At 43.3% G+C, this 15,441-nt stretch overlaps 1 protein-coding gene across 5 annotated transcripts in view; it reads right to left on the minus strand.

The window, feature by feature from the left end:
* The window catches only part of DOCK2 (dedicator of cytokinesis 2), a 1,661,574-nt gene that overhangs the window by 1,194,192 nt on the left and 451,941 nt on the right, over positions 1–15,441 (minus strand). For all 5 annotated transcript variants that reach the window (XM_073649510.1, XM_073649507.1, XM_073649509.1 and 2 more), the window contains exons 9-10: positions 3,876–3,957; positions 2,599–2,734 (exon numbers count right to left, since the gene is read on the minus strand). In XM_073649510.1, the coding sequence (XP_073505611.1) occupies positions 2,599–2,734; positions 3,876–3,957 (218 nt within the window). The remainder of the gene's footprint in view (positions 1–2,598; positions 2,735–3,875; positions 3,958–15,441) is intronic.

Below are 15,441 nucleotides of genomic sequence, written 5' to 3' on the forward strand. Positions count from 1 at the left end.
TTTCAGCTCTCCTGCTGCTGGCGCGCGCAGCTTGACAGGCACTGTGCTTAGGGCATACGCGCGCTCCCTCCCTCTTAAGGGGGCCGCGAGAGCCGTCCTAAGGAGTCCCCGGCCAATGGCCGGAGGACTTTTCATATAAAAGGCACCTCCTCCAAAATGGAGGTGCCCTTGTAAGGTTGTAGCTTTGTGTTCTAAACTCCGTTTCAGCCCTCAAGTCCCGCTGCTAGTCTGACTACTAGTCCAGTCCGCCAGCCTGACTACCAGTCCAGTCCGCCAGCCTGACTACCAGTCCAGTCCGCCAGCCTGACTACCAGTTCAGTCCGCCAGCCTGACTACCAGTCCAGTCCACCAGCCTGACTAACTGTCTCCATCAGCCAAGTGCACTCTCCAGCCCGACGGTCTGCCTACGGTCCAAACCCGCCAGTCAGTCTATGGGCCAGGCTTGCCTGCCTACCCGGAGAATGTACCTGTAACCTGCCGTGCCTACCAGCCAGCCTACCTGGAGGCTCCTACCAGTTACCTGCCGTGCCTATCAGCCAGCCTACCTGGAGGCTCCTGCCAGTTACCCATGGGAGTCACCTGCTCTCATACAAGGACTGGCCCAGAGTAGCAACTGGTCCCTCTGCTTGGTCCTTCCCAGGTTCACGGAGTCGATTGAGCCGCCGTGCGACCTTGGTCAGTCCAAGTTGATACCTAGTTATGCCCCTCTGGTCCCTCCTTGTACCGCATCACAGAAGTTCCACCACCCGGATCCTTAACATATGTGACATAACTGTCTGGTTTAAGGGCATGAAAATTAAAAGTTTTAAAATTGCAAAATTTTGGCCCAATTTCAGTTTTTTCACAAATGATTGGAAGTCATATCAAACTAATTTGACCACTATCAAAAAGTACAATAATTAACGAAAAATTCTTAGAATCAGTGGGATACATTGAAGACTTCCAAACTTATTACCTTATAAAGTGACACTAGTCAGAATTGTAAAATTTGGCCTAGTCATGAAGGTGAATACAGGCTTGAGGGGTAAAGGGGTTAATGTTTCTAAACAATTTGGCATTTCCTTTCTGTCCATCATGCTTTAGGCCAGTTTCACAAATCTTGATATTTTCGTTACTGGAAAAAACAGTACAGGAGATATCAGTGTCCGTGTGGCAGCCGTGTGCCGCATCAGAATCACACATACCCGTGCCTGGGAAACAGTTCTCGCTATTCCTAGGTGTCTTATGCTGGAGGAAAGTCTCATCATTGTCCCCTGGTTGCGCTGAGATCAGAATGAGCAGGGGACAATGTTGAGAGTTGTATTCAGCCCCCGCTGTCTCCAGCAAGTGTAAAATTAAGAATAAAATTAAAAAAACACAATATACCTCACCTGTCCAAACTGTAAAGAATCCATATTGTTCCACACCGTAATCCATCTGTGTGACATTTGCTCATTACCATGAGCAGTGGCTTGAGGTGACCATTCATGGAGAAGGGCAAAGGAGAATGACTCGATGAAGTGAGAACTGGCCCCTGAACTACATTGACCTCACTAAGTTCAGGGCAGTTCAGGGGCTTGCTCTCACTGCAGCAAGTCACTCCTTTGATCTTCAATGTGAATGCAACTCAACATTGTCTCCCGCTTGCGCTGATCTCAGCGCGAGCAGGTGACAATGATGAGACTTGCCTACAGCATGCAGCAAGTGGGATCAGCGCAAACTGTACCGCTGTTTCCCAGGCGTCGATGCGTGTCTCACTGATGACACATGGATGTCAGTGTGCGTGCACATGTGTAAGATGTTTTTGCGGCCCATGCTGCAAGTAAAAAATGGACATGTCAGCGTGTTTTGCCCTCGAACACACAGTTCATGGAAACACACTGTCATGTGTGCAGACCCATTGAATGGGTCTACGTGTATAGGTGTCTCCAGCACGTGTTAAAACTGTCACCACACGTACACATTGCTACAAAATAAAACAATACATTTATTATTATAAACTGGTGAGGTAAGATAAGCTATTGTTTCTTTGTGGTCCACCTTCTCCACAAGAAATTTTAACATTTTTCCAAACAAATTTTACTGTCTATAAAAAAGATAATTTTAGGGTCAAATCATAAAATGAATAACAAAGTAGCTTGTTACTAAACAGGCTGTTAGTTGCAACTGCTTTCCCACCTTTTCACTATAGCTATATATATTGAGGTCATTTTAACATTATTGAGGCTGTGTTTTGGTTAAAGAGCCTGAATGGGGTTGTCTATAGTACTGCAAGATGTCAGTGTCATGCACATTTTTTTCAGTGCAATTGGAAGCTTTAGAGTAAATTCAATTAATGGTGAATTGATTCACTGCAAATAAAATATCCTGGCTATTTTCTACAAAGCTGTTGAAATATGATTTCTAAAGATTTGCTTCTCAGTAGTTGGAAACATACTAACAATATTAATTTGTATCCTAGTGAAATGCCATAAAAGTAGGCGGTAAAGGATTTTCTGTTTTTGGGGGATTGAAAGACCTATGCATCTTTTAGTCGTTTGTGCTAATAATAATTAAAAATATAATGAAAAGATAACTTTTTTTATATCATGTCAACTTGTAAATAATAACTTTTAATACCTGCAACTCCAAAGGGTCGCCTTAATCCTAAAGTGCACTTTTTTATATTTGTTTCTTTAAGGTCCATTCTTCCAATTCTCACAATTTGGCACACTAAATAAATTCTGTCTCTGTTAAGATCCTTAGTTCCAAGATCCTAAACAAATAATACAAAAATATTATTTTAAAAAGCAAATGTCTGTTAACAAAATATAATACCTTAGAAATCCTTGAAAAGAATATTTAATACAAGAGAAAAGAAAACATATGTTAAAATATATTATAACATTATATTGACAGGTAGTCTATTAATTCCTTCTTCCTGCAGCATCTAGTAGATTTTATGCAATGTTAAACAAGGAGGCAATTGTTAGGCCTCAGATTACCATACCCAATCATTAATACATACGAAAAAAATATTTAAAAAGAAAATTATATTTTATTAGTCCAAATAAAATATTCAAGCTATAATCCACTGAAGTAAAAAGTTTTGCACTTTATATTCTAATACATCCCTCTATATTATTGAGGGATCTAGAAAGAAACTGAAACACTCTCCCTCATGTAGTATTATCCACACTACTGCTAGCATATGATAGGTCAATATATCATATATCTGTACCAATGAAATAGTACCAATGTACTGGAAAATCAATCTAAGTATATCTAATTCTATCAGATACTCCTAACTATTAATTAGTGCCATTAGTGTATAATATGGCAAATCTTTTGTAATTATTTTAAGAAAATCACCTGTAAGTATTAGTTTATGACACTATTGTATGTTATGTGGCACACATATTGTTGTTTAAAACTCCACACATTTCTCCCAGTGAGCATACATTAGGGTGCAGTAGTGGCACTCAAGCCCATTGTTTAGGTATAATTGTATTGTACTGTATTAAAGTATGGGCAAACAAGCTAAGCCTGAGCCTAACTAATTAGTCTTAGCACTTAAAGGGGATGTCTGGCCTTAGGGTACAAGTCGGCAGTCACTCCAGATACTATCAGAGGTCTTTCTCTCTCTCCCCACATGAAACATATATATTTGATAAATTTACGTTTTAAACACACACCATAATTTTACAAATTAGTTATCTTTCTGAAAAAAAATTGTGATAAAAAACTAAAAATGGCAAATTACACATAACAAACAGATATATTTTAAATGTTTAGCAATCTACTGTATAAAAACTAAATAAGCAGTAAATACCCAGGTTAGCCACAACAACCAAATTACCGCTAACTGTAATACACATTTTTAAATTTTAAGAGAAATAAGAGTTACTGTAACTTACGGTAAAAACGACCTTCAGATTGTTTAGCATGTCTATTTCTTTAGGAAAACCTTTACTTCCCCATCTGACCAAATAATTCTCACTGTCCCAAAAAAAGAAATCTTTTTTTTTAAATCACTTTTTATAACAATATATTTTAACAGAGCATTGACGTAAAATATTAACAGTACTCTATCTTTATATGTAGTAAATCTAAAAAGACTGTGTTATAAACAGTCCACATCAAGAAAAGAATTTGATAATCAAATGAGCTGTGAGAAACGACATAGGTACATTGGTTCAAAAATTTTAGAAATATTAAAAAGTCTTTTTTTAGATGATAAAATTATGCAACTAAGGAACTGTTTTTTGGGGTTTTCAGCATTCATTTTTAGGACATTCATTTTGCTCGGTCTGTGAAAAATTAGAGACATGTGAACCGCCCAATTCACTATTATAGGTACGAGTGTTACCGCAGCAACAAGCAAAGTAAATGATACATCACTGGAATCAGGGTCTCTGTCGCTAGTTATCATTAACTAGTTAAACCAAACCACTAATCCTGTCTAATATTTAGACAGTAAAAAATGAGACAAGGTAGCCTTGGACTTTCTTGCTTACATTTTTTGGGTATACAGTATTGTCTTTTGGAAATGCCAATTTCATTCTGGCCCTATATAGGTTGTGACAGAGTCACTGGTATGATATACGAGGGGAGGTATGTGTCACTCAGGATGCTAGCCTGTGTGAACTGTATGTGGTTTTATGTGAAAGGCAAAGAGGGTGGGAGCCATTCACACTACCTACCCTCAGGCTGTGGTTGAGCAAGGTTTAAATGCTCAGTCACCATTATTTTTTCTGTTGTTGAGTTTGGAGTGGCAAAGACTCCAGACTGGAAGGCCACAGCTCAGAAAGGAGCTGAAAGCTGAGAGTACAATCTGTGTGGGTGAACCCCACACTGCCATGGACTGTGCTATCGTTTATCTTTTGTTTTGTTCTAAGTAAGGCTGCGTTTATTTTTGCTGGAGCTGCAGGGCTTTATGGCACATAATAAAGCCTGCAGAGAAAACGCGGTTCCTGAGTCTACCTCTGGAAGCGGCCGAGTGAGGCGTCTTACCACAAGGTATTTATTGTTTTTTACAGTATCAGCAAAAACTATGAGATTTGAAAAGCTTGCACACACCCAACATACAATCCAATTAAATACATAAGAAAAATTAAATCATAAAGGTACACAGGTACCCAGGAAGCCTGACAATCAATCGGTAGATCTAAGGTTCTCTTGACCAGGATCGGTCTATAAGGTCAAAATGGGCTCCATCACTAAGGGGTTAAAGTTAGTCTGTTATCACCTAAATGCAATATGCCAAAAGGCCAGAGTGTAACCATAGTCAGATTCATGGTATCTATGATGTCCAGTAAATCAGTAAACATTGGATATCTCATAGACTCAATAATCATATATAGACATATATCAGAGGGGAAGCAAAACTACAGTGCTGGCCAAAAGTATTGGCACCCCTGCAATTCTGTCAGATAATACTCAGTTTCTTCCTGAAAATGATTGCAATCACAAATTCTTTGGTATTATTCTCTTTATTTAATTTGTCTTCAATGAAAAAAACACAAAAAGAATTGTCCTAAAGCCAAATTGGATATAATTCCACACCAAACCTAAAAAAGGGGGTGGACAAAAGTATTGGCACCCTTTGAAAAATCATGTGATGCTTCTCTAATTCGTGTAATTAACAGCACCTGTAACTTACCTGTGGCACCTAACAGGTGTTGGCAATAACTAAATCACACTTGCTGCCAGTTAACATGGATTAAAGTTGACTCAACCTCTGTCCTGTGTCCTTGTGTGTACCACATTGAGCATGGAGAAAAGAAAGAAGACCAAAGAACTGTCTGAGGACTTGAGAAACCAAATTGTGAGGAAGCATGAGCAATCTCAAGGCTACAAATCCATCTCCAAAGACCTGAATGTTCCTGTGTCTTCCGTGCGCAGTGTCATCAAGAAGTTTAAAGCCCATGGCACTGTGGCTAACCTCCCTAGATGTGGACGGAAAAGAAAAATTGACCAGAGATTTCAACGCAAGATTGTGCGGATGGTAGATGAAGAACCTCGACTAACATCCAAACAAGTTCAAGCTGCCCTGCAGTCTGAGGGTACAACATTGTCGACCCGTACTATCCATCGGCGTCTGAATGAAAAAGGACTGTATGGTAGGGTACCCAGGAAGACCCCACTTCTTACCCCGAGACATAAAAAAGCCAGGCTGGAGTTTGCCAAAACTTACCCGAGAAAGCCTAAAACATTTTGGAAGAATGTTCTCTGGTCAGATGAGACAAAATTAGAGCTTTTTGGGAAAAAGCATCAACATAGATTGTACAGGAAAAAAAAAGAGGCATTCAAAGAAAAGAACACGGTCCCTACAGTCAAACATGGCGGAGGTTCCCTGATGTTTTGGGGTTGCTTTGCTGCCTCTGGCACTGGACTGCATGACCGTGTGCATGGCATTATGAAGTCTGAAGACTACCAACAAATTTTGCAGCATAATGTAGGGCCCAGTGTGAGAAAGCTGGGTCTCCCTCAGAGGTCATGGGTCTTCCAGCAGGACAATGACCCAAAACACACTTCCAAAAGCACTATAAAATGGTTTGAGAGAAAGCACTGGAGACTTCTAAGGTGGCCAGCAATGAGTCCAGACCTGAATCCCATAGAACACCTGTGGAGAGATCTCAAAATGGCAGTTTGGAGAAGGCACCCTTCAAATATCAGGGACCTGGAGCAGTTTGCCAAAGAAGAATGGTCTACAATTCCAGCAGAGCATTGTAAGAAACCCATTGATGGTTACCGGAAGCGGTTGTTCGCTGGCTGAGGGTGCCAATACTTTTGTCCGGCCCTTTTTTGGAGTTTTGTGTGAAATGATCAATGATTTGATTTTTGCTTCATTCTCTTTTGTGTTTTTTCCTTGCAAGCAAATTAAATGAAGATAATAATACCAAAGAATTTGTGATTACAATCATTTTCAGGAAGAAACTGAGTATTATCTGACAGAATTGCAGGGGTGCCAATACTTTTGGCCAGCACTGTATATGTTAGAAAATGCCCTTAATAACGAGATATATAGTGATACAAACAGCCCCTGATACGGGGACATTGTTCCAATACTTATTTCCCATTAGGGACAGTGAGATATAGCAGGTTTTTATGGTCACATTTAAATCATGATTCATTTCAGAGACCAACTTGATCATTCATATAAAACATCCAAAATTTAGCTGCTCATTTAAGCCATTCGGTTGAACAGATTTGAATCTGTATATCCATTTAAGTTCCTTTTGCAAGATCTTTTTATCCCAATTTCCTTTCCTAACTGCCGGTGTTATTACTTCTATGACTGAGAAAGAGAAGGAGCTTAGATCTCCCTTATGTGTCTCCCTAATATGTCTTGAGATTCGTGTATCTCTTCTTAATATAATTCTCAAGACACTGCGTCTCCCACCAAGATTTTATATTATCTCTATAGCAGTTAGTTAGTTCCAGAAATAAGTACTTAAGGTCAGATGTTTTTATACAGTCAGCTGCAATATTTTGATCAATAAATGGTTCCCTTTCATCCAATAACCATGATTCCCTATTGATAGGGCCCGTCAAAAAACCTGCCATTTATGAACTCAAAAGCATGAATCACAGAAAAAGCTGATACAACCAGTACTCTTTAAAACATGAATAAATTTATAAAAATAAAACACAGAATAAAGCACCTTCTTTCTAGATAGTCATAAAATTTAACCTTTAATGTATATTATATTAAAAATAACAGTTCAATTTTTATAATAAAACAACAAACCACATAATCCATGCATAATAGATAGATAAGGGGAATGTGCCTGACCCTGTAATGACACTAATCTTTCCCTACCTTGCCACGGAGACTGGCACCCTAAACCTGCGCATTGGTGCCCCCGCTCAACGTCAGCTAGTCCTCCTCACCTTAATTCACCATTTAATGGCAAGGAAAACCATAGATACCAAAACAATAGAAATATATTAATTAGTAGAAAAAATATCCAAAAATAACAGCAGCTCTGATCAGTTCAAATTAGCTGCATAAAAAAGTGAAAGATATAGTGTCAGCCTATATATAGGAATGGCTTCAATAATACATAGAAAATAACCAATCACCTGGTATTTGTAGACAGAAAATATCCTATATGTTAAATGATGGATATTAGCCTTTTTACAGCTTTTTGTATATAGCCTAATCAATTCACATTCAACTCGACACGTTTCTCCTTTCATAAGGTTCATCAGGAGTAATTAATCAGACAGAGTTGACTATTAAATAAAAAAGACCACTTATCTTTCATTTTTGTTATGGTCCTAATGAATAGACTGTTAGAATTTGTATTATGGCAAGAAAAAAGCAGCTAAGTAAAGAAAAACGAGTGGCCATCATTACTTTAAGAAATGAAGGTCAGTCAGTCCGAAAAATTGGGAAAACTTTGAAAGTGTCCCCAAGTGCAGTTGCAAAAATCATCAAGCGCTACAAAGAAACTGGCTCACATGAGGACCGCCCCAGGAAAGGAAGACCAAGAGTCACCTCTGCTTCTGAGGATAAGTTTATCCGAGTCATCAGCCTCAGAAATCTCAGGTTAACAGCAGCTCAGATTAGAGACCAGGTCAATGCCACACAGAGTTCTAGCAGCAGACACATCTCTACAACAAATGTTAAGAGTAGACTTTGTGCAGCAGGCCTTCATGGTAAAATAGCTGCTAGGAAACCACTGCTAAGGACAGGCAACAAGCAGAAGAGACTTGTTTGGGCTAAAGAACACAAGGAATGGACATTAGACCAGTGGAAATCTGTGCTTTGGTCTGATGAGTCCAAATTTGAGATCTTTGGTTCCAACCACCGTGTCTTTGTTCGACGCAGAAAAGGTGAACGGATGGACTTTACATGCCTGGTTCCCACCGTGAAGCATGGAGGAGGAGGTGTGGGGGTGCTTTGCTTGTGACACTGTTGGGGATTTATTCAAAATTGAAGGCATATTTTCAGTTGTTTCACACTTTTTTGTAAAGTATATAATTCCACATGTGTTAATTCATAGTTTTGATGCCTTCAGTGTGAATGTACAATTTTCATAGTAATGAAAATACAGAAAAATCTTTAAATGAGAAGGTGTGTCCAAACTTTTGGTCTATACGGTATGTGTTGTTTTTTAGATAATACATTAACGGTTAAATTTTATGACTATCTACAAAGAAGGTGCTTTATTCTGTGAATCCAGCAGATGGAGACCCAACCAGTAGTCTCCCCATTTCCAAAAATTAGGGGCTGTCACCACTAAAGTGGCATCAGTTTCACCAGAGTAGAAATAGTATAATAGGAACCAACACCTCTTCCACTACAGCCAACCCAGCAGATAGAGACCCAACCATGAGTGTTCACATTTCCAAAAAGTAGTGGCTGACACCACCAAAGTGGCATCAATTTCAGTAGAGTAGAAATAGTACGATTAGGAGCAACACCTCTTCCACTACAGCTAACCCAGCAGATGGAAACTCAACCACGAGTCTTCACATTTCTAAAAATTTTTGTTAACATCGGCAGCAGCAGCTATAGCAGGCACAGAAGCCACTGTAAAGATATCACAGACTGCAATTTCTCAAGATCAAAGCAGCATACTAAAAACTACAACATCGCCTAGTCTGTACAGTCTGAGATTGGGGTGCAAAAGTCCATGGGAATCCATGACTTGTTCATCTCGATGAATGTTAGGTGGTCTACACTTTCAGGGGACAGCCGGCTGTGCTTATCCATCAGGACACCACCAAGAGTGCTGAAGACATGTTATGAGAGAAGATCTTTTGAAGACCAAAAGATAAAAGGGTTCAAACCCTCTCTGATGGTATTGATATGGAGCTCTAGATACTCCTGCACCATCCTCTCCAGTCTGTCACCACGTGTCAGACTTGTACTCTTTTGTGCTGGTGCATGAGCTCATGTAAAAAATGTGTGAAAGAACTCACAGAAATTGCTCCTGCCACTTGCAGTGCTGCTGCTAAAGTTTTCGCGTTGACAAATTCACGTTCTGGAGATTGAAAGTCTAGAGCTGTGATGCACACTGTGTGCTTCACTCTTGTCTTGGGGAAAACCTCTCTTAAGGTTGTGCAAAAGCATGTTTCGATACTCCAGCATTAGCGGGTCCCTTTCCAGAGCAGGAAACATCTGGCAAAATTTAATCTTATAATCCTAACTATACGGGGATCATGTTGCAGATAGTGCAGCAAGAAGGCACTTGCATGTTGGGCTCTTCCATGAGGTCCAAGGCCATGCTGTGTTGGTGGCTGTGTAACACTGATGCTTGTTTCCTCCGTCCCCTCCCGCCAACCATGAAAAACAGAGAGGGGATGATTGTCCTCATCATGAGGGACCGGGAATGTTAACCAGGTGCCACTCTGGGATTGACCTCGTGTGAAAGCAGGCGACTCCCATGGGGCTGATAGCTGAAGCAGGCTGGCATGACAGATGTTCAGACAGATGTGCACAGCTGGTAGGCAGGCGGACGGAACTGACTAATGGTCAGGCACTGCGGGCAGGCTGACTGGTGGGCACGGCAGATAAGCAGGCTGGCGGGCACAGCATATAGGCAGGCTGGCGGGCACGGCTGATAGGCAGGCTGGCGGACAGCACTGGGACCTGAGGGCTGGAGAGAGTGTTAGCACACAAACTACAACATTGCACAGGCACCTCCATCTTGGAGGAGGTGCCTAAAATATTGGCTGTCCTCTGACCATTGGCCAAGGACATATTAGGACGGCGCGCACAGCCCCTTTAAGATGCAGGGAGCGTGCGCGCATCCTAAGCACAGTGTCTGGGGATCTGAACATGGTGCATGCACCCCAGGCACACACAGCCAGAGGAGCGGAGGCCGCCGGAGCAGAGCCGTGGTGGTAAGGGGGTTGGTGTCTCTGCCGGGCAGGAGGCAGAGACGCGGGCACTAAACTTTTCATTTCCTGACGGTTACTCTCCCAACACCTCTTCCTCCTCCATTTGTTACACAGCTCCTGTACTAACAGTTTGTCTGGTATCACCAGTCCCCCTCGATCGCTGTAATCCACCATCCCTTGGCACCCACCTGTGTGACAACAGCCTGGAACTTTGAGACATTGTTATCCTTTCTGCATCCTCCTTTGCTTCCTCCTCCTCTTCCAGGACCACCACCTCCCCTCCGCAGGTTATTCAAAGTCTGCTGCCACATGTAGATGACTGGAATAATGATGCTGATGACGGCATCATCAGCACTAACCATCTTAGTAGCCATTTCGAAACTGTTCAGAAGGGTGCAGAGGTCCTTAATCTGTGCTCACTCTGTAAACATTATATGCCCATCGTCCATACTGCCCAGGCTATACAACATGACATACTGCATCAGAGCTCGTTGCTGCTGTTGGAACATCGCATATCAACCAGTTAACTGGAATGGACAAAGACCTCTGTACCGATGAAAGTTCTGTGCTTTCTGCAGCAGCTCATCCAGGCCAGGATAGTGGCGAACAAATCGCTGTATCACAAGGTTGTGGACGTGAGCCATGCAAAGCACATGTGTGAGCTTGCCTTGGCATAGGCCACCAGGTTTGCACCATTATCACACACAGCATTTCCTGGATCCAGGTTCAGCGGAGACAGCCATTGCTCAAACGCGGCCTGGATAGCTGTCCATAACTCTTTAGCTGTATGACTGCAATCTCCAAGGCATATTAATTTTAACACTGCCTGATTGCGGTGAGCACTGAATGAGCAATATGGAAGTGGTGGGGATTCGCTCTGCACTGTTGGAACCCGTGTCTCATTAAGTCAGAGGTTGAGTGCACAGGTGGAAGCCCTAGAGGAGGTGGAGAATGCAGAAACAGTGGAGAAAGTGTGAACTGAGGAGGTTTGTCCTGCAAGACTTGGGGATTCCAAGACTTGTGGAGCAGCTCCTTCTCCATGCCCCCACAGCCACAAGAGTCACTCAGTGCCCAGTCAGTGAGATGTAACGCCCCTGGTCATGCTTACTCGTCCAGGTGTCTGTGGTGAAATGTACCCTGGCAGACATAGATTTAGTCAAGGAATGGGTGATGTTGTCTGCTTGTGTAGCGCAGGCACAGCTTTCTTAGAGAAGTAATGGCGACTGGGCAACTGCTACTGGGGGACTGCGACGGACAGTTTTCCAAAATCGTCTGTATCTACCAGGCGGAAAGGCAGCATATCTGTGGCCAACAGATTGGAGATGTTGGAGTTCAACCTCTTTGCTTTGTCAGTTGTAGGAGGAAACAATATTTTACGTGAGCACAACTGCGGGACCATGGGCTCGCTGAAGTGGTGAGAGATGGCGGAGTAGATTGAACCGGAAAAACTGCTGGACCGTGAGTGAGGTGCAAGCGGAGAGGTTACAGTGGATTGAGAAAAATGTGCCGTTCTCATTTTCTGAGGTCTTTCAAAATCAGCAGACATGTCTGCTTCTGTTAGAGCTAATGGGCTCTCACTCAGCTGTGGTCGGGGACCTGCATGAGAATACTGGGCACTGTAACAGATGAGGAGGAAGAAGCAGCAGATGCAGTTGATGGGGCGGCTGATGGTTGTTGAGGTCCGCTTGTCCACATTTTATTGCAGTGAGATTGCCAGAGTAATGAATGTTTATTGCAAGAATTTGACCACTACATGCATGAACCTTCATATGAGCACTTTTTCCCTCGACTTAGTTTTTTTTTTTTGCAAAGTTGGCAGATAATGTGAGTTGGCTCATCCTTTGCAGTGTCAAAAAAGGCCAAGGCTAGGCAACCCTTGCCACCCTGCGAGCTGCAGACTCATGACCACTACTGTCCACAGCTACAGTTGTGGCTAAGGATGCAGTGCTCATCGTGGTTGCATCACTCTTTGTCTGTGTCGTAGGGTGCAACATAACCTCCTCGGCTTCCTCCTCCTCCACCTTTCTCAGATGACCTACTCAGCTGCGTGCCTCTAGGTTCACACCAAGAGGGATCTACAACATCATCATCATCCTCTCTGTTTTCCCATTCCTCGCCCTGATAGTCACACTCCTCTTCCTGCCCTGACAGCACAGTACAGTCCGCATGAGCCTCAGGTATCTGAGCCTCACCAGGATCACCTCCAACCGGGGATTAACATCTGGTGACAAGGGTCAGGATTCTGCTCGGACCCTACTTATCATGCACTGAATCCAGCAGAAAAAAATTTTGGGCATCAGTGCAGATGCTTTCATCCTCTTGAATCTTTGGAGCAGACTTCTGATGCCCATTGCATAGAATGTGTGAACAGCTCTGCAGACTCATCCATCTGTGTTACCCTACATTGAGTTAGGCAGTTGGAGAGTTGTGTCGTGGGGGGAAACAAGGGTAATTGGGGTGCCATCGCTGTGGACTATACTGTGTGTGATGTTGAGGTGAAGGAAGAGGAGGAGAGTCCACTTGAGGCAGTGCTTGCCATCCACTGGAGCACATGCTCTTTCTGGCCCTCATCTACAAGGTGTTCCACTGTGCAGCTGCCAAAGAAAGGGAGTGGAGTACTGTAGTTCGTCCAATAACAGAAGTTGTCAGCTGTCTTTGGATAGGACGTGACGGTGTTGGTTCACTAGTGCTTTCACAAACATTACCACCTAACCCACGTATACCTTGAACACCAAGCCTATTCCTTCCTCCACCGCGGCTTTGCTTTTTCCACTCATGTTTGCTCAGATATTGTTGTTGGAGCACGCTATTAGCAATAAAAAAATAGATTTTTTTACTGTGGATGAGGCCTGTATGAAATATATGCTCCAAACAAGTTCAAACTGAGATCTGGCCTACGTCATCACGTTATTTCCCCGCCACAAAATGACAAGCTAAGATATGGCGTGCTGTATCATGTCTGTAACAGGTAAAATTTGATTTTTAAAGGTGTACTCGTACATGGAGTACAATAGAAGCAGTGCACAACAGAGTTCTATGCTGAAATATGCCCTGCTGTCTTTATCTGGACCTCACTAATGGCACAAGAAAAAATCTGCTGGAAGGTCGATTTCACAGCCACACAGGACACTTGCTATCTAAACTATCTGACTTAAAAGCAACTGCCTAGCTAACTAGCTAAAATCTCTCAGTATCCAAGAGCAGATCAGGAGCAGCATCTCTGACCTGTTATACTGACAAAATGTCACTAAACCAACATGTCCGCTCTTTATATAGAGAAGTGTGGCACCCTGCTGTTCACAGGTACCACAGGACCCAAAAGGGTGCATGGATGGACTTCTCCACAAGAGGCCCTCACTACATACAAAGACCTCCACCCTTCCACCTCACACCACCAGAGGGAGCCCGTTAGGGATATATATATATATATATATATGGAGAGTGGAGCCAGGCAGTCAGTCAGTTGGAGAGAGTTGAGTTAGTTGTTCTAAGAGCGTGCTGACGCTGAGAGCAGCGAAGACACAGCACGTCTGCTGCCGTATTGAGGGCCCTGAGTGAGGCCAAAGGCAAAGAGGAGAGGAGAGAGGAGTTTAGGGGGCAGAGGAGCATCATAGGCTCACCCCGATATACAAACTGGACACCGGGTCCGCGCCTACAGGGTCCTTTATAATCAGTAGGGATCACCGGCATTACAGGAGGACTACAAGTCCCTGGCTGACCTGAAGCTAAACCCATTACAGGACCAGGAACCATGAAGGCTTCAGCGTCCAGGGATAGTAGTTTCCAGCAGAAGGTCCTACTACCGAGCGACAGGTGAAGGAACAGCACAACACATAAGCTAGGCCCAGTTGCAGGCTGGCCAGGAGCATAGAGAGAGGAAGATACGGACCAGGAGGCCTTATACCCGCTCACTGGGGAAAAGTCCTGAAGTGCACCCTTCCTACCGAGTACCCTGGACCGTACCTGACATCCGCACCAGTAAAGGTATTGAAGCGAATCCCCTGTCTCTGTCAGTTACTCCTGCTGCGCCATCCCGCCTGCACTACAAGCCCCAGCATCACCACCCACCATCAAACTCTACGATACCCTGAGGCCCGCTCCACCTGTGAGGAGCCGTTCCATCCCAGCTGCCCTATCAACTGCCTCAGAGGTCTGCAGCAGCGCTGGTACAAATTACCAGAAACCATAGGTGGCGTCACGATCGAACTACAAATCCCATATAAACTATCCCCCTTTTGGTTGACCGCCCTGGGCCACGGACCAGGCCTGCCACTGTGACATATCCCCCCAGCATCCATAGGCCCAGGCACCGAGTACCCCACTGCCCTGGGGGCGTGTCAGAGGGACATGTGATTTCAGCAGGCAATGTCACAAGCCCTTGTGTCTGGACCTGGTGGATGGTTCCGGCACCCTGATTGGCTAGCTGCAATTTGCGCACAAAGTTAGGGGGGAAAAAAATTAGATTATAAGAATGCAGCTCCTCTGACCTCTCTCCACCTGCTCAGACACATCCCCCCGCTCATCATACAGCACCACTATCCTAGCCAAAGTGATAAAAATACTGTAGTGGAAATGGAATAATTTCCAGCACTTTTACAGAATTTTGCCAATTTTAAGTAAAAATGT

The sequence above is a fragment of the Phyllobates terribilis genome, unplaced genomic scaffold, assembly GCF_046119375.1.
Source record: "Phyllobates terribilis strain yellow unplaced genomic scaffold, ASM4611937v1 Scaffold_10__3_contigs__length_209671492, whole genome shotgun sequence".
NCBI lineage: Eukaryota > Metazoa > Chordata > Amphibia > Anura > Dendrobatidae > Phyllobates > Phyllobates terribilis.